Source organism: Ambystoma mexicanum, chromosome 13 (genome assembly GCF_040938575.1).
Source record: "Ambystoma mexicanum isolate Mex_15411 chromosome 13, UKY_AmexF1_1, whole genome shotgun sequence".
In the NCBI taxonomy this organism is placed as follows: domain Eukaryota; kingdom Metazoa; phylum Chordata; class Amphibia; order Caudata; family Ambystomatidae; genus Ambystoma; species Ambystoma mexicanum.
The window spans coordinates 506,615,610-506,642,352 of NC_090938.1; the positions used below are offsets into that span (position 1 = coordinate 506,615,610).

General features: G+C 49.5%; 1 protein-coding gene across 2 annotated transcripts in view; it reads left to right on the forward strand.

Annotated features, from left to right (window-relative positions):
- The window catches only part of PSME3 (proteasome activator subunit 3), a 538,782-nt gene that overhangs the window by 261,019 nt on the left and 251,020 nt on the right, over positions 1 to 26,743 (forward strand). For both annotated transcript variants that reach the window (XM_069634175.1, XM_069634174.1), the window contains exon 6: positions 25,811 to 25,923. In XM_069634175.1, coding sequence (XP_069490276.1) covers positions 25,811 to 25,923 — 113 coding nt within the window. The remainder of the gene's footprint in view (positions 1 to 25,810; positions 25,924 to 26,743) is intronic.

Sequence of the window (26,743 nt, forward strand, 5' to 3'; positions counted from 1 at the left end):
CCAATCACTGGTCTCTGGGTCATACTGCCCTCTCCCTAAGCCCTACCCCTGGCAGCCATCCTCAGATTTTTACCACACGTTCAAGTGTTGGGAGTCCTCGTGCTATAGCTCTCGAGCTTTTACTGCGTTTTGCGCTTTTTCAAAGATTTATCTCATTTTTCAGTTTAATTGAGCCTCCAGCTCCACCGTTTCTACTTCCAATCAACGGGGACCCGTTTCGGATTGATCTACGCCCCTCAAGGGTGAAGTTGCTTTTCTTGGAGGATTCCAGAAGTTTCTGAGGCCTACCTCGTGGACGAGAAGAACATGGCCCAGGAGAAGGGAAGCTCAACTCCCGGCAAAATGTTCACTGCCCTGGATGCAACCTACAAAATGTGTTCAAGGAGGACAAGCATTCGAAATGCCTTTACTGCCTCCACGAGGACAAAACGCATGTGGAGAAGGAATGTGTGTTTTGCATGAACATATGAGGGATCGTCGGACCTGTCTCTCCAACTGGCTGGAAAGCAAGAGCCCAGCAGGTGAGAAGTCCGAGCGGTCTTCTAAGTCCTCTGTTGGGCCCCCGTCGCCAGGGCGCTCTCAGAAGGCAAAGCACCGTGAGTCCCCGGGCACCGGGAGCACCACGGTCGGGCTCCTCGGCTGCCAGGCAGGGCGCTCCTTCACCGACACCATCAACCGCTAGCCAGTGCTCTGGCTCGGGGAAGAGAAAATCCGAGAACCCGGCTAAGCTTCTGGAGAGGCCCCAGTCGATCTTGAAGGATCAGGCCGAAGGAGCGAGGCGGTGACCCTCCCCCTAAGGTGAAGGCCTCAAGCACGCCCAAGGTGATGAAGGCCTTGATCCCGGCCAAGGCCTCGATTGAGGGAGTTGCTGCGCCACTGGCGAAGCCTGTGGAGGCTATCCCAGTGGAGGCGACCCCGGGGGCCCAGAGTTTCCCTTGGAATCCTTTTAAGCCCATCGAGAAGACCCCCCCCATGAAAACCCCAGTGGAAAGAGGGGAGGGGGGCGGTAGCCATCACGGATACGGGACACAACCTCCGAGGAGGAACTGACCGAGAATTTGGAAGAGGCCCGGTCCCACGGGAGGGATCCTGACGAGGGGGGCGACGAGAGCGGGGGTGGCGAGGACGAGGTTCCCGTGGAGGAGGAACAACCGTCGCTTCCGGCACGCCCGTCACAGCCTGAGCCACAAGACAACTCGGCGGCCATTTTGACGGCAATCCAAGCCTTATGCACGGAGATAAGGATGAGACTGCCCCTACCCCCGACGGAAGACCCAGCTGAACCGGGTCCGTCGGGAAGCCCTCCAAACAAGAATTCATCCGGCTCCCCTTCAGCCCTCACGGCCTTCTCAGCCTTTGTCGCCCTCCCCGGTCCCAAGGGATGACACGGGAACAGACACGTCCACGACGGGGCATGCCCTGGCAAGGTTTTGGACATGCCCTTCGATGGGAACAATCTGTTCGGAAAGACAGTGGATGAGTCACTGCAGGCCATCAAGACTGACACGGAGACGGCTCGGGCCTTGGGAGTTCTGCAGCAACGGCAGCTGCTCTTTCTGAACTCCGGATGCAAGCAAGGTGCCTCCAAAGGATTCGGCGGTGGCTCCTCAACCTACCGTCAGGCGGCCCGCTTCTCGTCGCAAGAAGCCTGCAGGGAATGAGGCAAGTCAGGTGGATTTCTGTCATCGCCAGGGAGGCCAAGGCGGCAAGGCTGCCTTCAAGCAAGACTGAACCGGCGTTGCGTCGGGCCCCCACCGAAGCACCCCAGTGGGAGGCCGGCTGACGAAGTTAGTCTGCGTGCGAGAGTCCATCTCCGTCTGTTGTGTGCCCTGGCCCACGGGCACACTCTGGAATTTCTAAAGTGCCCCTGAATTCCGCCTGTGGCCAGGAAGGAAAAACACGTCCCTCAACTGCTGTTAGAGGTAAGGGCGATGCTCAAGAAAGGAGCCATCAAGCTTGTCCCAAAGAGGCTCCGGGGCTCCGAGTATACTCAAGATACTTCCTCATCAGAAAGAAGACAGGAGGTTGGCGTCCCATCCTGGACTTGCGTCGGCTAAACAAATACATCAAGGCACAGAAGTTCCAGATGGTCACCCTCCAGCACGTGCTGAGCCAGCTGGAGGAAGGCGACTTCCTATCGTCATTGGATTTGGAGGATGCGTACTTTCACAGTCCCATCCTAAAAGGACAACGAAAGTTTCTCAGGTTCATAGTCCAAGGGCAGCACTACCAGTTCAAGGCCCTCCCATTTGGATTGAAGTCGGCACCCAGGGTGTTCACCAAGTGCCTAGCACCAGTGACGGCGTGGCTGCGTCTGCAGGAATCCACGTCTACCCCTACCTGGACGACTGGCTCATCCGAGCAGGGACAAGGGAACTCGCCGTCGAACACACAGCAAAGACCGTCCGGCTGCTCACAGACCTGGGATTCTCCATCTTCCCCAAATCCCACCTGGTTCCGTCGCAGGTCGCGCTGTTTCTGGGAGCCAAGCTCGCTACAGTAGCGCAGTTGGCCTCTCCGTCGGAGGAAAACGCAGGCCATCCTGGGCAAGGTACAGCGTCTGCTGGCCACAGACGTGGCCAGAGTGAGGTCCATCAAGTCCCTTCTCGGGATGATGTCCTCTTGCATCTACTTGGTGCGCCTGTGCAGGCTTCGGATGCGTCCTCTGCAGGAGTTTGACGCCAGTTCGATGCAAGCGACGGGCAGCTTCGAGGACAAGATCTTGCTCAACTAAGTATTCCGCCAAGCAATTAGATGGTGGGGCACCCACGCATATCTCGCAGCGGGCACAGACTTTCAGACCTGAGCATACCAGGTTACGGTGACGACGACGGATGCCTCCCTGGAGGGGTGGGGAGTGCATGCCGGAGATCTTCACGCGAGAGGCCTGTGGCTCCCGAGAGGAGAGGCCGCTCCACATCAACATACTGGAGCTTCGAGCAGTGTTCTCAGCCCTCAAGTCATTCCTCCTGTCCCTCAAGGGCAAGGTGGTGAGGATCTTCACCGACCACACCACCACGATGTTCTACATCCGGAAGCGGGGAGGAACCAGATCCCCAGTCCTGTCGAAGGAAGCCCAGGATCTGTGGCACTGGGCCGTTGCCCAGGGGATGTTTCTGGTACCTTCATCTAGCAGGGATAAACACCATCGCCGACTCACTCAGCTGGGATCTGCACTCGTGCCACGAGTGGGAACTATGCCAGGATCAAGTGGATCAACTCTTTCGGCGATGGGGCAAACCCCAAATTGACCTGTTTGTGACGAACTCCAAGTGCCAGAGGTTCGCCAGCAGGTTCCCCCAGCCGAGGAGCATGGGCGATGCGTTCTCTAACCCCTGGGTCGGCCTGTTCCTGTATGTGTTCCCGCCGTTGCTGCTCAGGCTCATCAACCAACTCAAGAGGTCCCGGTGCAGGATGATCCTCGTCGCACCAACGTGGCCGATACAGATATGGTTCCCGGACCTTCTGGACGTGTCGGTGTCCCCACCAGTCAAACTGTCGACGGACGCAGATCTTCTCTCCAGAGGAGGAGGCGCCATTCTTCATCACGACCCGGAGTCGCTGAAATTGCAGGCCTGGCTCCTGCAGCACTAGAGTTTGGAGGGTACGATATCCCGGCTGACTGCAGAGTTTCTTGCAAAGGCCAGGGCGTCCTCAACTCTCGTTCTATGAACACAAGTGGAAGAGGTTCTGTCTGGTGCCGTGCACAGATTAACCCTCTACAGATTACAGCCCCTCAAATGCTACTGTACTTACTGTCGGTCTCATCGCCTGGTGAAGGAGTTTATGAAAGGACTGTTCCGATCGTTCCTGCCGATGAAGGCTCCAGCCCCGGCGTGGGAGCTCAACGTGGTGCTGACCAGGCTCATGGGCCCGCCATTCGAGCCCTTGCATTCGGCTCTGTTGAAGTTCCTGTCGTGGAAGACAGCGTTCCTTGTGGCCATCACCTCTGCACGACGCGTGGGAGAGATTCAGGCCCTATCCTGCAAGCCTCCATACTTTACTTTCCACGAGACGAGGGTGGTGCTGAGGACGCACCCCTCCTTCATGCCCAAGGTGCCGTCGGACTTCCATCTCAACGAGCCCTTGGTGTTACCAGTCTTTTTCCCGTCGCTGGCCGAGAGGACTTTGCACTCGCTGGATGTAGCTAGAGCGCTGAAGTTCTACGTGGATCGAACAAAGTTTTCGGAAGACATCACAGCTGTTTGTGAACTTTGGACCTGTGAACCAAGAGAAGGCTCTCTAAGGCTTCCATTTCCAGATGGCTCTCCGGCTGCATCATGCACTGTCATCGTTTGGCAAACCGACCGTTGCCTGGCCATCCGAGCCCATTCGACCAGAGCGATCGCTGCTACCACGGCGTTCTTGTCTGGTGTGCCCCTGCTGGACATCTGCAGGGCTGCTACGTGGAGGTCGAACCACACCTTCACGAGATTCTACTGTGTGGACCGTGATTCCAGGGAGGAGTCCAGAGTCGGCCAGGCAGTGCTGCGCAACTTGTTCGCTTAAAGTGAGCCTGGTGAGGAGGTAAGGGATGCTTAATGTTGAGCCTTGCCACCTCCCGTGGTTGTGCATGTGTATACTGCTATGTATTCTTATATTCATGGGCATGGATTTGTGAATCCATGCCAGACCCCATGCTGGAGAAGGAACAAGTTACTTACCTGTAACTGTTCTCCAGCATGGGTCTGGCATGGATTCACATGCGAACTCTCCCTCCTTCCCCCCCTGCGGCTCTTCACTTGGTCATACTGCCACGTTACGTGCTACCAAATCGGAGGATGGCTGCCAGGGGCGGGGCTTAGGGAGAGGGCAGTCATTGGCTGGGGGCAGTTGACCCAGAGACCAGTGATTGGTTACTACTAAGAAAGACAGATCAGAAACGAAACTGATGCTGATTTTTTTTACTTATTGAGGAGTCCCAGCCTGACGACAGGGAATATTCATGAGCATGTGAATCCATGCCAGACCCATGCTGGAGAACAGCGTTACAGGTAAGTAACTTGTTCCTACTCAAGGTTTCTTGATTAAACAATAAGTTTGAATAAGCATTTAGAAGGGAGCAAATATGTAACACAAAAATATACTTCAATAAATATACATGTGGGTTCAATAAATCAGTAGGTACCAATTTGGGTTGGCACACACTTTCTACACCCTGAGAGGACTTGAATAACTAGGACACTGTGGTCATAGATTATCACTGGTACATTTAGAGCAATACAGAGTTTGGTGTCAAAAGGGAAAAGTTAGAGCAAGAAACGGTGGTTAAGTTTCTCAAACAGGTAGGCACTTCTGAACCCCCAATGCAATGTAGATTAACCCTTTCCCAGCTAAGTAAAGAATGTGACCTTTTGGAGGTACACATCAAAACATAAAGTCAGAGGTTAAGAGTCTATCAGGCAGCCAGGACAGCCAATGTCAATTGAGCAAAGTCTAGGAGAGCTGAAGTTATTCTAGAAAGTTAGTAAAAAGTCTTGCACAATGTTATAGAGTTTGTTGAAAAAGAAATTGCTGTTGGGCCACAAGCTGGGAGGCTTGTGCTGGGCAAAGCTGCAAGCAACTTGGCAAGAGGTAACCAAGGCACGTGTCAACTGAGAGCTAGCAAGTTACACGGCAAGAGGTAAGTACCCCTTAGTTTACAGTACCTTTAGTCTGAAGAAAATGGTTCCAGCTGGCTTCTGGACCTGTTGTAGTTCCTGCAGATCCTTTTGTTCCTGGGCCTCAGTCGTCAGGATAAGATGTCTGGGGACTCATGCACTCTGATTCGAATGTCGGCAGCAGCAATGAGAACTTCAGATCGGCGGCACTGCGCGGCTTCAGCTTCGAGCGAATAGCACCACTGTAGTTCGCAGATACCTCGTGGGCTTGCCTTGCTTCTGGGGTCCAGCACTCTGTTGTGGCTCAGGCTTGGTTAATCCTCTTCGAGGGAGTCCAGAGGATCTTCCTGGAGCTTGGGTCCAACTTAAAAACTATGCACTCGATTCTGGTGTTCCGCTCCCTGGCACTCTTTTCCTGCAGCAGCAATGGAAGTACAGCCAGCTTTTAGGGGATTTCTAGATGAGTTTGTTTTGGTAGATTGGTCCCACCAACCCAAGGGGGACGAGTCGTCCTTTGCAGGGCTTCTCTAGTCGAGGCAAATTCAGAGCTTCAGCACTGCAGCACGGCTTCACCAGGCAAACCAACAGGAGTTGCAGCAAGCGTCTCTTCCAAGTTCTACGGATTCCTTCGTCCAGTGGTCGACTCTGCCTTATGTCTAAAAGACATCACCTTTTATGCAGGTTTCTCCCATTAATTTGCAGCCTAGCTGTCAATCACGCAGCAGGGTGGCTGTCCTTCAAGCCATTCACCTTTGGCTGCATTCCTGTAACCAAGGCAACTGAGCACAGGGAGTTTCGGGAACCTCCCTCCCTGCCCTGCCAGACACGCTGGAGCCAGAGGCGGGCTTCACCAGTGAATCCCGTCGAAGACAAAAAGATCAAAGGGACCAAACCTTGAGATTTACTCTGCACGCCAAACCAGAAGGACCTTTACAACAAAAAATGGTGAAAAAAGACCGGGGCCATTTTGACAAAATGGGCACCCATGGTTGCCATACTGCAGCTGAGGATTCAGTCTGCAGTAAAAACACACAATGGTAGGAAAAAGTAAACTACTGCCACCAGCAATTAATTGTAGAAAGGATAACATAAAAATGTCACAAGAGAAAGTAAACAAAGGGGATACTAAGTAACCCCCACCCCCTTTCCAGCAATCTATGGAAGATGGTGTTTGTGTCTACAAAGTTACAAAAGGTAAGAAGTCAATTTCACTTTACTGCTCTTGGAAACAGTGGGCCTCATTCTAACCCTGGCGCTCCTGTAATGAAGGGGGCCGGTACGGGGCCAGCCCCCTTCATTACGGGAGCGCCGATTACGAGGTTCCCTTTGCGGGACCCGGATCAGATGTCTGGTAAAACCAGATGTCTTTTCCGGGTCCCGCAAGGGGAAGAGGGAGGTACTAACGGGCCACTTGTAATGTGCCAGTTATTACCTCCCTCCTCATTCCCATTGAGCCCTCTGGGGGCTCAAATGGGAATGGTTCCTGCAAGGAGGAATTACTGGGTCCTCCGTCGGAATGACCCGGTAAGTCCCCATTGCAGGAGCCTGGTTTGGAGGCAGCCATGGTGCTAATAGCACCATGGCGACCTTCAAACTCGCAATGAGGTCGCGTTTATCCAAGAGAAGGTATTTCATTCTTTGAAAAATCTAAATGACTGCCCTGTGCTACCGCACTGAAGGTGCTGTGTCACAATGTAACCAGATGATGCCTATGGAGTTTGTCAGACTCCAAAACCAAAAGAAAGTGTTCAAATCAAATAGTCATGAGATTGGGCAAAAGGTCTCTCGTTAGAAATCGTATAGTCCAGCAAAAGAGCTAGGGGTCTCTAAGATGGAAGGGAATTGGCACATTTCTGAGAATTCTCACCAACACTAGTCGTCCCTGTTCCCCTCCACCCCCCAGATTAAGGGACAGGAGAATTTAATCCACTCAAGGATGAATATCCGTCGGTCATACTTTCTGGAGAGACCATCAGCATTTAGGTGATTACACCCTGACCTGTGTTCTACGGTGCAATCAAACCCTTGGAGGCTGATTGACCATCTTAACAATTTAGGATGCTCCCTTTATCTGCATTAACCATCTCGAGGATTGGTGGTCTGTTTGAATTACAAAAGAATCTATACAAGTATGGCCTAAACTTCAAGACCACACTATTGCAAAACATTCTTTAAATTGTTGGCCACCTTCTCTCAGGGTCCTTCAGATTCCTACTGATGAAGCAGATGGTTGTTCCCTGCCTCTCTATTTCAGCTGACTCAAAACTGCACCTATTCCTGTATTTGAAGAATCAGGTTGTACAATGAAGGATTGGTCGTAGTCGGGAGCTCTCAAGACTGGAGCTTGATAAAGGGCTTTAAGTACTTCAAATGCCTTGGTGCACTAATCATTTCACCTGACCTTCTTGGGTAATGTGGGTGAGATCACCACATTCAAGGGAGAAGCTATGGTCCCATAGTACTCTATGAAGTTCCTATAGTAACCAGTGAGAACTAGGAAGGCTCTCGCTTTGGTTTGAGTAGTAGGGGTGGCCGAGTCTTGTACAGTTTGTACTTTGCTAGGCAATGTCCTTATTTCACATCCTCCTACCTCATGACCAAGATAGACCACTTTGACTAATTTGACATTTGTTTGCCTTTATGGTCAGATGGGCCTGTTAAGAGCCTGCAAAACATATTCAAGGTGGTCCAGATGCTCTTCCCAAGTGGGGCTGAACACTAAAATGGCATGCCATGCAGAAGTCCTCCATCCCATTCATAACTCGATTCATCAGCCTCTGGAATGTAGCAGGTGCATTTGAGTCCAAAGGCATAACCTTAAACTGGTGGAGGCCTCCTGGGGTAGAAAATGCAGGTTTCTCCTTGGCATTGTCCGTCAGCTATTTACCAATAGCCTGATGTTGGGGTCACATGTACTGAGGAACTTGGCTGAACCAGCTCATCTCTCCTAGGTAATGTATGGGCATCATTTGTGGTGACGGCTTTAAGAGCTCTATAGTCCACACAGAATCAACTCCTTGAATCCTGCCTTTGGCACTAGTACAACTGGGCTAGCCCATGGACTTGTAGATGGCTCTATTACCCCACTATCAAGCATCTTCTTGACCTCTACCTGTATGTGGGTTCTTACATGGTCCGACATTCTGTAACCCCTGCTTTTGACCGAGAGTCACCAGTGAGTAGATCATGTTGGCCACAAGGGTTCAAGCCTGGTGAAAACCGGGGGAGGCAAATTGATTCACCAGAACTTTGCACTCCTGTTATTGCAGAGTTGGATCAGAAAATCGCTTAACACCTATTTTTCCATCTAAAGGCTGTCCCCTCAGGAGCTCGGGTAGAGGTTCATGCGCCTCTTGATCAGAGGCCAAGAGCAAAGCTGCTAGTTCTGGTCTGGATACATATGCCTTTAGGTGGTTAGTGGTTTTATTTTTGTTTTATTTGCTTATATAGCGGACTGAAGCCTAGGGTTACATACATGCTATAAATACAAATGGCAGGGAAGAGAGGAAATATATAAAATTTCTGAGGCTTGTGGAATCTGCTTAGATCACATGCTGTGCATAGGCCGACATCTAGTGGAAGCTGCAGAGTATTAGTTTGTTTTTTGAAACTCGAAGGGACGTCGAACTAGGGTGTGCCTGTAATATTATCCCTAGTGCGACGTCCTTTGTACCCATGATCCCTCATGCGTATAGGACCCTCAGATTGTTTTTTTCCGGCATACTTGTCGGAAGCATATCGGAGTTCCCTTGATATTTTATTTCTATCGCGCTCGTACACAAGTGTTTCAGAGCGCGACAAGGCAAGGGAGGGCAACAGGGGAGAACAAAACGGGGAACTTTCTAGGCCCAGTGACATTGAGAACGCGCAAGTGCATGGGAGGGGGGCAGGGGGAAAAGTGCATGGAAGGAGCGAGAAGTGGAAAGTGCGAAGCAGAGGAGAAAAAGATGAATAATAATAATAAAGGCAACAAACAATGGTAATGCAGCCAGCAATTATCAAGTGCTAGGTGTAAGGCAGCAGACAGAGTAGGTCTGATAAGTGCAAAGAGAAAAGGGGGGGCTGTATGGGCACAGATACAGACCCCAGTGCAAGGGGTGGCCCGGAGGCAGTGCAGGAGGGTGGCAGGGTGAGCAGGTACCTGGGCCCAAAGGACAGAGGGTGGCCAGGTGCACAGTGCCAAGAGAACAGATCAGCAGGGGAGAGGGGGAGCGAAGGCAGAAGAAAAGAGGAAGGTCTTGAGGTGCTCCCGGAACCGGAGATGGTTCTCAAGTTTTAGAGTGGCAGGGAGGCTGTTCCAGAGGGAGGCCCAGCTGAAGACGGAGATCTACCCCAGCTCGTTTCTTTGAAAAACGACTGACCCTGAGGGAGTTAGAGGAGCGAAGAGCTCGAGAGGGGAGATATTTGCGTAGGGATACCTGAAGGTATTTTGGACCCAGGCCCCAGAAAACCTTGTGGACAATGCAGAGGGTTTTGATTTTAATCCTTGCATCCACTGGGAGCAAGTGGAGAGATTTCAGAGCTGGAGAGATACGATCCCAGGGCTTGAGGCCAAGGACAAGTCTCGCAGTCCTGTTCTGGATTAGTTGCAGAGGGCGGAGAGTAGAGGCAGGTAAATTTAGAAAGAGGCTGTTACAATAGTCCAAGCTAGAGAGAACCAGAGCTTGGGATCGCATGAGCTTCTGGGGGAAGGAGAGGAAAGGCAGAGTACCTCTGAGGTGCAGTTGGAAATTTGACTTTTTAGACACCGCCGAGATGTGGGCGGAGAAGGAAAGTGTGGAGTCAAAGATGACCCCAAGGTTCTTGGCCTCACAGGTGGGGGGGGGGGGGGTAGGAGGAGGGCCAAGGGAGGCCGGCCAGACTGAGGGGCAAGGATGGTGAAGGTGTGCCGATGAGGAGGATCTCCGTCTTGCTGGCATTCAAAGATCATTGGCGGAAGACCAATCTTGAATGGCAGTTAGGCAATCGGAGATAAGAGGGGGAGGAGGTGACAGAAGGCAGCCTGAAAATGAGTTGTCGTCAGCGTAGCACTGGAAATTTGAGCAGAAAGTGGCAATGCAGTGGGCGAGAGTTGCAGGTTTTGGTTGAAAAGCCTTGGCTTTAGCCATTTAACTTTATAATTACAAAATTTCCCAGTTCTCCAACTCTGTCGCAGATCGACATTGGTGATTCGAGACCGAGGAAGAACACTTGTTGAGAACTACACAACAGACTTTGGGCCTCAGAAGGCCTCGGCCCTGTGCAAGTAGGGAGAGTGGGGGGGTGGTGTCACACACACATTCGCTACATATACCCGCCCGCTGCCAATTAGTGACTTATGGGGAGTACTCCCTTTAAATCTGCCCAAAGTGTAACCGTAAATTTCCCTGGGTAGACAAACTCAATATGTTAACTTGTGTCTCCCACGGGACCATCCCGAGGCTAATTGTAGAGCTTGTAAGCTCTTCAAGGCCAAGACACTCGGACCGCTCGACAAAGCGCTGGGCCCACTACGCCAGTTTGCTAGAGCCCATGGACGAAGTGAGTTCCGTTAGCGATGGCAGCGACGCCGCCTTATCGGATGGCGAGGGTGTCGGGCACCCACGCGCAAGCTCCTGACCTCGGAGGACTGACTGGCGGTTCAGTTATGGGGCTAACACCCGGCGCAAGAGCGCAACACACCTTTTCCACCAAGCATACTAACCCCAGCCGAGATTCGACATGCATGTCGAGCGATCGGCAAAAGAAGGCATCAAGAGAGCGGTCCGCCGAATCGGTGTCCTTTGGTCGTTCCAGGTCACGGTCGCCTCACGACACACAGCAACCGTCCACGGTTGGTAGGGGTGCCACATTACCAAAAGTCATTGAGGCCCGATCATCAGAAGACTAATCCGACCTCTTCCCCCAAGTAGCATGTTAAACGTCTACTTCTGTAGCATGTTCGACGTCCGCTCCTGAGATTCAACGCCCCTCTTCCAAGACTCCTGAATCTCTCGACACCTCCTCCGAATCTCAACGCCAAGCGTCAAAACATTCGGAGAACCCTAAATGTTGTGGAAAACATTCCTCCAGTCATGAGAAAGGGGGAAAAACAACATGGCCTCTGAACATCAGGTTCAGAAGGAAAAACACAAGTCCAAGGTCCCCCGACCCTGTCACCAAAGACTGTTCCTCCCACTTCTCAGAATATAGACCTGGATGAGGAACCACAGCAGGAGAGGGTTATCCCCAGTTCCAAGCAATGGAACTCAGAGTACATTGATAGAGTAATGAGGAGGATGTCCTTTTTTGTAGATTTCTATGAAAAAGACCCAAATTACTTTCATAACTATCATGGTACACCAGCTACCTCTGCCCCTTCAGGATCCAAAGACCCTCAACCTCCTACTAAGAGGCTCTTTTCTGAGACTCCAGTTCAGGGTTTGATTTCAGACCCTTCTATAATTGAGCCTTTCCAGCCATATGGTGAGGAGTCAGAAATACAGATGCTGGAAGACCAGGCTTGGGTCGATTACTATGGGGATGATGACTAGGCGGAGGTCCATAGTCTTGACTCCCCTATTCCCAAAGATTATCCCAGTGAATGACTCACCGGTTGATAATCAACCTTTACTTAATGAGGTATTGAATAAAGCTGCAGCCCATTTTCAAATTGACACAGGGTGTCCAAGAAAGATTTTGCAGAAGAAATTCTAGGGGACAGGAAATCCATTGCCCAAACTATCCCCATTTTAAAATCAATCCAGCGCAGAATTGATCCTTCTCTGGTAACCCCTAATCTTACTCAGGCGGTTAATCCACGAGTAGAAAAGTTTAGGCCCGCTCCCTCCGATCCATTATATATAAGGGGCCAGTTAAAACCCGACTCATTGGTGGTGGTAACCACCAAAAAGAGGGCAGGCACCACTAGCTTCTTCTGAAGCACCCCCTGACAAAGAAAGCAAAAGAATATATGCTGTGGGGAGGAGTGGCATCCAAGTCGGCATACCAAGCACGCATTGCCAACACCACCACTCTGTTAGCAAGCTACAACTGCCACCAATGGGAACAGGTAGCTGCCCTCATTGCCTCTGCACCTGAAACTCTAAAGAGCCAGTTGGCCCAAATTGCATCAGATGGAAGTTCAGTGTCTGGATGCATTAAGGCAAATTTCGATGCAGCAGATAATGCAGGGAGACTAATAGCAGAAGGCAAGTTATTAAACTCCATGCTTGGCTAAAACAATTGGGGTTTAAGCCCGAGACCCAAGCCACCCTCATAGACCTGCTGGTAGAACCGAACGTCCTATTTGGGAAAGCAGTCGAGGCACTGAAGCTGGCTAAGGACGAATACGAAACCTTAAGTCCCTCATCCAACTGACAAATAAGACCTCGGGTCAAAGGGGTAATAACAATTTTCATTGGTTTTTTTTTTTTTTTTTTTTTAATTAAAATGCCTATGGTTTATAACTTTAAACCTTACATTTATCAAAGAAAATCTCATTACATTAGGTCTCACAAAAGTTTAACAAGTTGATCTGCATTTATCCAAGGCAAGGCGATTGTCCATGATCAGGTATTACTTGTGACTGGATTGTTTGCCAGAAGCGGATAACCGCAGTCGTCATAGAAATATTATTGCCAGATAAAATGTGTGCCCATCGTTCTTTAGGGTCCATAGATTTGTTGGATTTCGTATAGAGCGTAGCAACTGCAAGGCGTTTGTCTGCTAAGGCTGGGCATTGCATTAGTAAATGATGCAGACTTTCGATAATGTCATCTTCCTTGCAATACCTGCATATTTGATGTCGGAGGGTTTTCTGTGCTCGTATCGCAAGGATTTGCTGTGTTAGGAGTACATTGAGACGCAGCCTCATGAAGGTGTCTCTAATAAGACGGTCGGGAAATAGCTTCAGATAGCGAGGGATCACATTTAAGGCTCTAACTTCGGTGGTACAATTTAACGTAAGTTTGTATCCATTTTTTTCATTTATTGTTAATATCCAATCGAATCTTTCAAGTTGAATTTTGGCTCTTTGGGGTCTGCAGAGTAGGGTTTCAAGTGATATATCATATCTTATCCTTTCTTGGTTAAGGAATTCCTTCCATTTGTTCAGGGCCATTGCATTGATATTTCCAGCGATTGGACGGAGAATATTTAAGGCGGGAATCTTCTCGTTGTTGTTTATTTTCCTGAGAAGATACAGTTGTTTCCACCGTATGATTGAGTGTAGGGATTGGAGGCCAAGTTCGAATCGGATTCTAGATGTAGGAATACATTTCGGGATGGCTAAGACCTTTGTCCAAAAGATTCGCTCCAGTTGGTCCCATACGGTTATTGATAAATTTATCAATGACTCTCCGCCGTAGGTTTTTTCCATTGCTTTTGCGGCCAAAACTCCAAAAGAAGGTCCAATTACTATCAGGGTCAATGAACTTCATGGGGCAGCAATCAGCAGGCTACCCAAGGTTTCACTAGAGGTCAACGCAGGGGCCCGCTGTAGGGTGAGGGGCAGCCCAGGTAGAGGCGCTATGCCACCCAATAAACAGCAGTGACGTTCCGCTCTGGGTCCCTTCCCATGCATCCCCAGTAGGGTGGGGGGTGTTTCCTTTTTCACCCACGCATGGGAAGGGATCACTTCGGACAGGTGGTTGCTGTCCAGTGTCCGCAGGATACTGTATAGAGCTTACTAGAACACCCCCGCAACCATTCTCCAAGACAGAAGATACACTCCTTGGAGCACCAAAAAATCCTCCTTGGAGATTCTTTCTTCTTGCAAAGGACGCAATAGAACTCGTCCCGGACAACCAGGTAAACAAGGGTATTTGTTCAACCTACTTCTTGTGCCAAAAAAAAATCCAACTATGCGCCCAGTATTAGACTTGCGCCCTGCAAACCAGTATGTCAAGCCACAAAAATTCCTCATGACTACACTCTGAGAAGTAATCCCTCTACTAAAAAGAGGGGATGATTATATGGCAACATTGGATATGAAAGATTCCTATTTTCATATTTCTATGTTCCCAGCACACATGATTCTTGCGTTTCAAGGTAGACAACCAGCACTACCAGTTAAAGGTGCTGTCCTTCGGAATAACCTCGGCTCCAAGGGTATTCACCAAGGTACTGGCGGTGCACTTACGCAGGGAGGCAATCCTGGTGTACCCTTACCTGGACGACTGGCTCATCACAGGGAAACCCCTGTAATTTGCAGATCCAACATTCAAAGAACAATCAACCTTTTCCAATTGAGCTTCTCAATCAACGAGAAATAAAATCAAGCCTGGTGCCAAGCACCTCAAAACAGTTCCTAGGAGCTGTCCTAGACACCAAAGAGGGTTGGCCTTTCCATCAGAGGAAAGAATTCGAAATCTGTTGCTGCAAATTCCTCTGTCCGATCGCCAGATAAGAGTGCGCAAAGCGTTGTTTGCTAGGCATGATGGCATCTTGCATTTACCTAGTTCCACACTCGCGCCTGCAACCCATGCAGGAATGGTTGGCGGAACTGTGACTCAGGCAAGCGGTCAGTGGGACGATCTGTTGGCGAAACAACCACTAGAAGTACAAGGTCTTCGCTGGTGGACAAGAGAATCTTACAAAGGGGGAAACCCTTTTATGATCCAGAAATGCAAGCCGTTGTCGTAACAGACGCATCCCTTGCAGGGTGGGGAAGATCACCACCTTCACCACACAGCTCAGGGTCTCTGGTCTCACAGTGGCTCAGAATCGCATCAATCTGCTAGAACTTCTGGCAGTCTTCAGAGCGCTTCGGGCATTCAAACCCCTCCTTTCCAACCTGTCAGTGCAGATCCTAACAGACAACACAACGGCAATGTTTTACTTAAACAAGGGGGCACTCGTTCGCCAAATCTGTCCAAGCTTGCCCAGAAAATTTGGAAATGGGTACTCAGACGGAACATTTACCTGTCATCCCAACATGTTCCAGGGGATCTCAATTCACTATCAGACGCTCGGAGCAGAGATCCCCTCCCAGAGGAACACGAATGGTGACTACACAAAGGTTGTAGATCTGATCTCTCAGTGGGGTTTCCCCACTATAGACCTTTTCACCACAGGCAAAAACAGCCAATGCCCAGACAATTTCCCTCAGCCAGGCTCCAAGGGGAACGCTCTATGGATGAATTGGTCAGGGATGTTTGCCTATGCTTTTCCACCAATGCCTCTGTTGAAGGTGGTGAACAAGATCCACAGGGAATCGATGACTCATCCTAGTTGCTCCTATGTGTGCGCGACAACCATGGTTGCCACACCTACGCAAACTAGTGGTGTGCGAGCCAATCAAGCTCCAGTGCTGGTACAATCTACTCTCTCAGCACAAAGGACAAACCGTGCATCCTCAACCCAATGACTGACCATCTCACTAAGGCCGCACATTTCTCCAAACAAGCCACAAACTGGATCACCTTCTTCCTCGAAGGAAGAGTGATGAAAGTGTTTTCCAATATAGCAAACGCAGAGCCTACCACCATCAGGTATGGAGTCCCTCAGGGCTCATGTACGGCTCCTACCCTCTAATCTTTTTACCAAACCTCTATTTGATAAACTGGACGCACTTGGGATCACATACACCAACTACGATGACGATACCCAAGTACTTCTCCCGCTCACAGGACTCTACCATCAGGACGCTGCCACCCTCCAGAATATATACGCCACCATCCAAGCATGGATGGCCACGAACGGCCTATGTCTCAACGGAGATAAGACCGAAATTCTCATCCTTGGTCAAAAATCCACTCTCACTAACCTCGACCCACTGTACACCAACTTCTGCATAGACAGCTGTCATCCCAGTTCTACCTTCTGTTAAAACTCTTGGAGTCCACATTGACGCCTCACTCTCTATGGACAAACAAGTCAACTCCATTGTTTCTGCCTCCGCCCTGAGCACCCTGAGCACCAAGCTCATTAATGCCATCAAACCATTCTTAACCAAAGATAATTGCCTTTCAATTGCCAGAGCCACCATTGGAGCCAAACTAGATTGTAATGCGCTATTAGCTGGCACCTCCAACTCCAATCTCAAACTCCAAACTACTCAGAATAATGCACTAAGAGCAGCCCTCAATATACCAAAAAGGACCACATAGCGCAAGCTAGAAAGGCAGCACACTGGGTACCTATCAAAGAGCGCATTACGTTCAAAATACTTACCACCGCACACAAATGTATCAACCTGTCTGTACCCTCATACCTGTCTGATATGCTAGAAAGATCTCACTCCACCAGACCAACTAGGCAATGCCACACCAACTTAGGGTCCCACGCATCAAACGAACTAGAGCAGGTGGAATAAGTTTCCCTTACATTGCCCCTAAGCTATGGAACGCACTACCAAGCACACTCATGGCAGAAACCTCTCACTGCCTTCCGAAAAAAGCTGAAAACCACCTTCTTTAACTAACTCCTCTTCCCTCATCTCGTTTACTCTCTCCTCCTCGCCTACTCTACTGTAGTTACTACTCTTCTCCTGCAACTAAGTAAGGACTTCACTGTATGTACAACAAGTCTTTTTCATATCTGTAACAAGCGCCACGATGTCACCTATATGCTCCACCTACTGGATGCAGGGTTGGTATTTAATTCACTCACGGTACACCTGGCGGCGCTGTCAGCCTACACCACCTCCCATAACAAGGTGTCATGGTGGAAAGTACCTCCCTTTATGGAGGGGGTAAAGATTCCAGCCTCCAGTTTCTAACCCACCAGCAGGTTGGGACCTTAATGTGGTGCTTGCTAAACTCATGGGACCTCCCTTTTAACTCATGCATAAAGCTAGTCTCAAACACCTGACTTACAAAACAGCCTTCTTAGTAGCCATTACATCCATAAGAAGGGTCAGTGAAATTCAGGTTGTCAATGCTGGATCCTTTCTTTACTGTCATAAGGATAAACTGGTTTTACGCACTCCCTCTAGGTTTTCACCGAAGTTCATTTCAAATTCCACACAGTAGATGTGAGGAGGGCAGTCCTCTACTACATGAACAATACCAGACCGCTAAGAAACAGATCAACTGTTCGTCTCCATAGCTCTAGGCAAAGGAGATTGCGTCTTTAAAGGTGCCATCTCTAAATGGATAGTCGGATGTATCCAACTGTGCTACTCCCTTTTGGATAAAACACTGCCTTTTACGCCGAGGGCCCACTCTACAAAAGGTACTGGGGCTACTCTGGCTTTCATTGCAAATGTACCCCATGACACCATTTGCAAAGCAGCTACATGGAGCTCTATTCACACCGTTACTCTGCACTACTGCATTGACACTCATTCCAAGACAGATAGTGAAGTGGGGCAAGCGGTTCTAAGACATTTGTTCGCTCATGACCCTTCTCACATCCCACCTCATTCTTCTAACACTGCTCGCTAATCTATGCACAGCATGTGATCTAAGCAGATCCACAAGCCTCAGAAGGGATACATTACTCACCGTAATCGTATTTCTCCAGCATTGGATCTTTCATGGATTCACATGCTTAGAATATTCCCCGTCGCCAGACTGGGACCCCTCGGTACACATATATAGCCTTTTTCAAAGGAAAAACTTTCGACACTTTTGTGTCCTATCTATGTCCTTCTAGGACCCGCCTACGCATGATCCGCAGGCCGTGCTAGTATAAGAGGCCTGCCCCCGCGGCTCCCCTTCAGATTTCAACCGTCTCCAAAGTAGTGGGATCTCCTTGTGTTGTCCTACTGTTTTGTACTAGGTTGCGTCATTGGATTTCGAGTAATGTCCTGTGTCAGGTAAAGCGCTGTTCAGTCCATGCGCGACATGCGGCTTAAAAAAGGTTTACGAGGGGGACGGACATATGGACTGCATATATTGCCTCCACACTCACCATTCGGCGGATACCTGCGACATATGCAAGGGGTTTTCTCAAAAAACCCTCAAAGACCGGAACCGACGCCTGGTGGCATGGCTGAATGATGGAGCGGGGGCATACCCCCCCTCGGAGGTGGGCTCCACACAGTCGGCGAAAACATCACACCGCGCGGCCTCGTCGGAACCACCGGCGAAGAAATCTAGACCGTCGGAAAAAGAGTCGTCTGGAAGTCACTCCACTAGAGACTCCTCGGCAAAGAAATCATCCTCATCAAAAAAGCATGAGAAGGAAAGGAAATCCTCCTCTGGCGATCATCACAGATCGACCACGAGTCGAGAGTCGAGAAAGTGGGCACAGTGTGGAGAAGGCGGGACCGCCAAAACCACCTGCGAAGTCTTTGTCGACGGCGGTCCAGTCATCGACCGCCTCCCTGCCACTTGCACAGGGGGCATCCACCGTCCCGTCGACAATGGCGTCGACGAGGATCCTACAGGAGGCCTGAAGTCTTTGACCCGACCCCCCCCGGAGCCTTTGCTACAAGAACAAGCTATGTTGCTGTCCTCGGAGGACGAGAACGAGAGAGTTGCTGGCCCAGCAGACCTAGGGCTACGAGCGGCTGACAAGTCGTCGACGAGGGCCTCCGTTACACCGGTATCTGCCCCTCTCCTCAATCCTCAATCAGTTTTGTCGTTGGATATTCTGTCCACGCTTCAGTTCTTGTTGCAGTCGTTGGACCAGCGACTACCCCAGGCAAGCCTGCCAGTCACTCGTCGACGAGCCGGGCCCGTCCGTCAACCGACGCACCCACGCACGCCAATCTCAACACTGGCACAGGAGGAAGGTGAGCTGCCAGATTCGGAGTCTGACAGGGGGGCCATGTCGGATATCTCATTATCCCCCTCCAGGGATCCTACCTGGGAGTCAGAGGCGGAGTTGGAAAACCCCAGAAGCCCAGCTCACCCGTCCCCTGCGGACGACATCGCGTCATTCCATTCTATGATGGAGAAGGCATGCAAAGAATTTGGTCTGTCCCAAGAAGAACAGAAAAAGGATTGTTTTTTGTTCGACCACATGGGCAAGAGAAGGAGGTCGGTGTTCTCGATACCAATACTGGACCATGTATGGAAAGAGGGGTTGCAGACAATGAGACACCCATTCTCAGAACCAGCAGTGAAAGGACGCCTAGAAAAAAAGTTTAAGGCTCCAGAGTCTACCCCCAAGTGTTTATCCTCCCAACCAACACCGGACTCTGTGTCGGCGGCAGCAGCGAGGAAGGCAAAGGCACAGCACAAGTGCACGACGACTCCTGAGAACGAGGCGAGACGCCAAGATGCCTTTGGCAAGAAAGTGCTCTCCGTGGGAGCGACCACAGTAAAGGCCGCAAACTCTCTGGCAATTGTGGCCAGATACGATAGGGAGATGTGGCACAGACTAGCTCCGCTGCTTGATCATCTTCTAGAAGAACAGAGGAAGGCGGCGATGCTACTGGTCCGAGAGGGTGAGGAAGCCTCAAATCACGCAATAAACATCGCGGTGGATCTCGCTGAGTCAGGCTTCAAGCAAGTCAACAATGGGGTGGTATTGCGTCGACAGTCATGGCTTAAGTGTACCTACTTCAGGCCAGAAGTGCAATACAAGGTCTTAGATATGCCCTTTGAGGGAGACCTTCTTTTCGGCGAGAAGGTGGACGAGGCCCTAAAAGGGGTGAAAGAAGATTCGGACACGGCATGTTCATTGGGTGCCCTCCAGAGTGGCAGAAGTTACAAGTCTTTTCGTCCCTTTTAGAGGGGCTTCAGGTAATTCAAGATTCTCTTCTGGAGACAGATCTTTTGCCACATCGGCTTACCCATCCCAGGGATACCGACATGCCTCACAATCGGCTAACCGTCGACGAAACTTCCAGCCTGCCAGAAAACGACCATCATACCCATCGTCGTCGAGAGACAAGCAAAATAAAGATCAGCAGTGACATACCACGCACCGTTCTGGGGGGAAGAGTTTCAGCATATGTCGACGAATGGGAAAGGATAACGACGGACCAATGGGTGTTAGACACCATAAGAAACGGACACTCTCTGCAATTCAAACACAACCCTCTGCAAATTCCACCTGCGTTCACCGCTCAGTCCCATATGAAGGTACTGCAACAAGAGGTTACTCATGTTAGCGAAGGGCGTGATAGAATTAGTTCCAACATCACAGAGAGGTCAAGGAGTCTACTCAAGATACTTCGTCGTAAAAAAGCTGAACGGCAAATGGCGTCCCATTCTAGACTTACGCGACCTCAACAAGTCCTTAAAGAGCCTGAAATTCAAGATGCTCACTCTGCAGGAAGTGATCCGCGCAGTTCAAAATGGAGATGTCCTGGCGTCTCTGGATTTACAGGACGCGTATTTCCATATTCCAATGTGTCGGAAACCAAGGAAATTCCTACGTTTTGTAATAGGGCGAACTCACTACCAATTCACGGTTCTTCCTTTCGGGCTCAAGACCTCCCCCAGAACGTTCACAAAATGCCTGGCTCCAGTGGCTGCCTGGCTAAGGAAGCAAAGCCACCATGTATACCCATACCTCGACGACTGGCTGGTAAGGGGATCCTCCCCAGCGTCGACCAACACAAGTCTGCAAGCCACCATGCAGCTTCTACAACGGCTAGGATTCGCCATAAACTTCGAGAAATCCTCTCTGCGGCCATCGAGAACGCTGGTATTCTTGGGGGCACAGTTCGAGACTCAGTTAGGGCTGGTGAAACCTTCCCTCGACAGGACCTCAAGACTCATTCAACAAGCGGCCCGGCTACGGCGAAACACCAGGATCTCAGTGAGAAAGTATGTTTCGGTCCTAGGGGCCATGGCATCCTGCATCCATCTGGTGAGAAACTTGACTATTCATGAGGCCAGTCCAAGAATTCCTCGCGGACCGATGGACACAGGCTCAGGGATTGTGGTCGGACAGGATAACCGTCGACGACAAGCTACGTCGGACCCTTCAGTGGTGGCAGAGTTCCCACAATCTGAACAACGGTGTGCCCCTACAGGAGCCGGAGTTTCAGAGCACCATAGTTACAGATGCGTCCCTAACCGGATGGGGAGCGCACATGGGTGCTCTCCAAACGCAAGGTCGCTGGTCTCCAACGGAGTCACTCCTACACATAAACGTACTGGAACTCAGAGCGGTACGATGGGCTTTGAAGGCGTTCCTGCCACACATCAAGAGTTCGCGAGTGCGAATACTGACCGACAATACAACAGCCATGTTTTATCTGAGGAAACAAGGAGGGACACGATCGAGGACTCTTTCCATAGAAGCCCAGAAAACATGGCATTGGGCATCGAACCACAATTTCCCTCGTGGCTCATCACGTTCCAGGAGTGAGGAACGGCCAAGCCGACTCCCTCAGCAGAAGCATGGCCCAGATACACGAGTGGGAAGTGGACACGGGTCACTTGAGGAAAGTGTTCGAGAAATGGGGTCACCCCCCTCTGGACGCCTTCGCGACCAAAGACGACAAGCAATGCGAGCAATTTGCAAGCAGTTGGCCCCAAGAGGGTTCGGTGGGGGAGGCGTTCTCCTTCCCACGGACATGTTCCTCTATGCTTCCCCCCGTTTCCCCTCATACGGAAAACAATACAGTGGATACGCAGATACAATTGCCGGGTGATTCTAGTGACCCCATACTGGCCGAGGCAACCGTGGTTCTCAGACCTCCATCTATCGCTGGAACATCCCATTAGCGTTTCCGAAAGTCCCGTACCTTCTATCCCGGGACAGAGGCACGGTGTGGCATCACGACCCGGACAGTCTCAACCTTACGTCCTGGCTCCTGACTTCTCGGAGTTCGGCGCCTTAGACATTTCAGAGGATTGCCAAAAAATTCTACAGGCGGTTAGAGCCCCTTCTACTAACAAATCTTACTCCTATAAGTGGCGGAGATTCTGTGAATGGTGTAGAGGACAACAGTGCCTACAACCATTGTTGGTGACGCCGGAACAAGTTCTACCTTACCTGCTCCTCTTGGCAGAAAAGGGATTGTCCCCCTCGTCGATAAAGGTACACCTGGCAGCCATCTCGAGGTTCACAAGGAAGAGGCAGTCGCCTCCTCTATTCAGTGACAGACTGGTAAAACACTTCATGCGGGGTTTATTTCGAGCTTTTTCCCCCGACGTGGAGCCTCAACACAGTGTTGGCAGGCTTGATGAAACCGCCTTTCGAGCCTATAGCCACGTCCGACATAAAATTCATTTCGTGGAATTTGGCATTCTTGATAGCTATCACATCAGCCAGACGTATCTCGGAACTACAAGCGCTGGTCGTGGACCCGCCCTACCTAAGATTCTTTAAGGACAAGGTAGTCCTGGCCACTAACCCTATGTTCGTTCCGACGGTATACCACAAACACTCATCCGTGGTTCTGCCTACTTTCTTCGCCACTCCATCGGCAGCAGAAAAAACTCTTCATACGCTGGACGTTAAGAGGGCTCTGAAATTCTACCTACATCGTACACAAGACATCAGGGCTACTCGGCAACTGTTCGTCGCATATGGTCCGTCGACGAGAGGAAAAGCAATCTCTAAACAGGGACTGGCTAGATGGGTCTCGTCGACGATTGCTTTTTGTCACTCTAAGGCCGGAAGGCCACTGCAAGGACATCCTAGAGCTCATTCTACAAGGTCGATGTCCTCCAACAGCGTTATGGGCTGGGATTCCGCTGACTGACATATGCCAAGCTGCGGCATGGTCAGTGCCCCACACGTTTACCCGCCACTACTGCCTTGCCAGGCAGCATGCAGACGAGGTGCAGATGGGAAGCTGTCCTGCGCCATCTGTTTCAGTAAGGTAAGCTCTTCCCTGTGGAGATTCTGTTGTCTACCCTCTTAAGGGCGATGTACTTTATGTGGGCAATGTTATATGACTTAACTTATCCCTACGGTAGATATGCATTGTGTAGTAGGGTGAGGATATATATTGTTACATTACATTCTCATCGCCGTCTCAAGCGTTCCTGCTATACAATCTATTCTAAGCATGTGAATCCATGAAAGATCCAATGCTGGAGAAGGGAATAGTTTCTTACCTGTAACTCCATTTCTCCAGCATTGGTATCTTTCATGGATTCACATGCCCCCGCTAACCTCCCCGTATGTAATGTATGTGATAAATTTAACCCTTCCTACTTTGGAGGGGCCGAAATCTGAAGGGGAGCCGCGGGGGCGGGCCTCTTATACTAGCACGGCCTGCGGAGCATGCGTAGGCGGGTCCTAGAAGGACGTAGATAGGACACAAAAGTGTTGAAAGTTTTTCCTTTGAAAAAGGCTATATATGTGTACCGAGGGGTCCCAGTCTGGCGACGGGGAATATTCTAAGCATGTGAATCCATGAAAGATACCAATGCTGGAGAAATGGAGTTACAGGTAAGAAACTATTCCCTTCTGATGCTTGTATCTGCTTAGATTCACATGCGCCCGCCCTTCCTCCCCTCTGAGAGAAGGTGCATGGATGTTTGTAGTCTTATCTGCTTGGATACTCTGTACTTGCGCTACTCCTCATGTCAGGAAAAAATACAATCCGAGGGTCCTACGTGTGAGGGATCATGGGTACAGTGGATGTCGCACTAGGGATAGTATTACTGGCATGCCCTAGTTCGACACCCCTTTTCGATAAATACTTCCGCTAGAAGTCGGCCTATGCACAGAATGTGAATGTAAGCTGGGAAGCTGATGCAAGCATCAGTAATACAATTACGGTGAGTAATGTATTGTATATGTATGTCATTACAGTCAAATTACAGGAATATACAAAAATGTACATGTTGAGGCAGCACTAATCACTGGTGTGTAATTTTACAAAATATGCAGGCAATGTGTGGTTCCATAGTCGTTCATTGAGTAGAGGGAATTGTGGAAAAGCCAGGATTTGACTTTGAAGTGGAAGGCTGGGAAGGAGGTTTTTTCTCAGCGTGGTGGGCATGGAGTTTCAAGTTTTTGCAGCTAGGACTGGGAAGCTGGTTCTGCCTGATTCTTGGAGCCTGTATTTGGGAATGCTAAGGCAGTGGGCATAGTTGGCTCTGGTGGGTCCAGTTGTGGGCTTTACGCTGAATTTGTCAGCCAGGTATCTGGGAGTTTTGTTGTTTAGGCATTTGTGGGTAATCGTAAGAGTTCTGAATGTGATTGTCTTTTATGCATTTGGCCGTTTGTCTGGCCTGGGATGTGGTCAAAGCACAGAATGTTGAGGGCTGCTCTAAGGGTGTTTTGCAGGATTTGGAGTTTGTGGATGTTTTGCTTGCACCTAGGTATAGAGATTTACAGTAGTCCAGCTTTGATAGTATCAGGGCTCTCGCTAGTATGATGCAACTTTGTGAGGATAGGAATGGTCTGCAGGCAGTTATTAGTTTAGTGGTGTAGGCAGAAGAGGAAAGATCCTTGCACACATAATACTAGGTGGTCTTTGTAACCATTTGAGCAGAACAAAGATCTGGAAAATTTAAATCTTTGTAAAGAAACTGAAAACCCATTTTAACAATCCACTACAAGACTGTCTTGTAGCATGTAATAACTGCATGCCTAATTGCCCTTGGGTTTACCCGGAGACCATTGCATGCGGAATGGTTGCTCCATCTTCACTTCTCTAGCATCCCCTATATTTATTTGTTCAGTGGTGATATGCCAGTCCCCACATTCAGTCGAATGTTAGTGGATGCTCAAATAGGCCAGCACCCTTCTGCAATGCTTCCAAAGGGAGCTTGTGGAGATTGTGCAATTCACACCCAGGGAAGGGCTATTAGTCAATCAGGTGGATGGACCAGCAGCTATGGCTTTAATGCCTGGCCAGAAAGGCGGACATGGCCTTTAACTGCCTTCAAGCACTCTGCCTCAGCTTGGGCTGTGGGACGTTAAAGGCCATGTCTGTTCTCCTGGCAGGGCATGAAAGCCATTCATACCCTGAGGTTCGTCCAGGGTGCAAATGGCTTTCAACATTTTTCATCTGAGATCTGCAGTAACGTAGCAGATATCCCATTGAAAAATGAAGAGAACAAAAGATGGCAACAGCCATATGGAAAAGGTAATAAGCCATTTGTATCTATTTTTTTCTTTTTAATTTGGGTAATGGGGTAGGGCTGAATTTAAGTCAGGAGTAATAAAGTTGCAAGCTACTAGCCAGGGAGTCATTTGATCCCACACCACTTTTTACTCAGCAAGTCGATTATCACCGGTCTGTCGCTAGTGCCATTGCTGGAGCCTGATGAAGGTTTCCGTGATGGTGAAATAGGGTTTCAAGGAAGTCCTTTATTGCCAGGAATAAATTTCTCTCATGTCTGCATCTGGTTTGTAAAAGATGTCATATATTGTGGGAAGGCATGAACCTTTTACATTTTGACTTCAGTTGACAGATTGACTCTGCAATGTTACAGGTACCAAAGTGTTTGTGATGCCTAATGGGATGTTGAAGAGCAACCAGAAACTTGTTGAGATAATAGAGAAGGTGAAACCAGAGATCCGAATGCTTATTGAAAAATGCAATACGGTAGGTGCGGAGCAGATTTTAAATGCATTTCCCCAAGCATGCATGCAATTTATTTGGGATTATTTGCCTTTTGGTGCTTAAAACTACTTATCATTTTTCAACATTGCGGGGCTTGTTCTCTTCAACTACCTGTTTTACTGACACATTTGGCTTTTAGATAATGTGGCAATGAAAGTAGGGAATTGTAATTAGACTAAGTTAAGGAGTTTAACTATGCACTTTTACAGCATCGTTCAGACATGGATGGCCACTCACAGCCTCTGTCTGAATGATAAAACAGAGCTTCTCATCCTGGGATCTGCATCTCTTCTCACCAGACTTCGCACAAATTACTCCTCATTCATCATTGATGGGAACATTAAGGTTGCTAAGGAAGTAAAAACATTAGTGAATGTTAAGGTGAGTCCAAGTAAAAACCTAAACAGGTTATCTCCCTAGCCTCCCCAACAGCATACACATGCAAACTTATTGGATCTGGCAAACATTTCCTCTTACCCAACAGCTGTATGACCTTAGCTAAAGCCCTCATATCTAAACTAGATTACTGTAATGCCCTATACATTGGAGCTAATAAATATATTACTTACAAAATAACGGCCTTACAGCTGCACTTAGTATCTCTAGGGAAGAACATATTTATGAAACAAGGAAATACAAGTGGCTATCCACACATGAGAAAATCAAACTAAACCGCTTCCCTCATCCATAAAAGCCTAAACAAAGCACCACAATATCTAATAGACCTACAAGACTAGTTAACTCTAATTGGCTTCAGGTGCCTCACTTTAAACTATCCACTATTGGGGGCGCCACTTTCCCA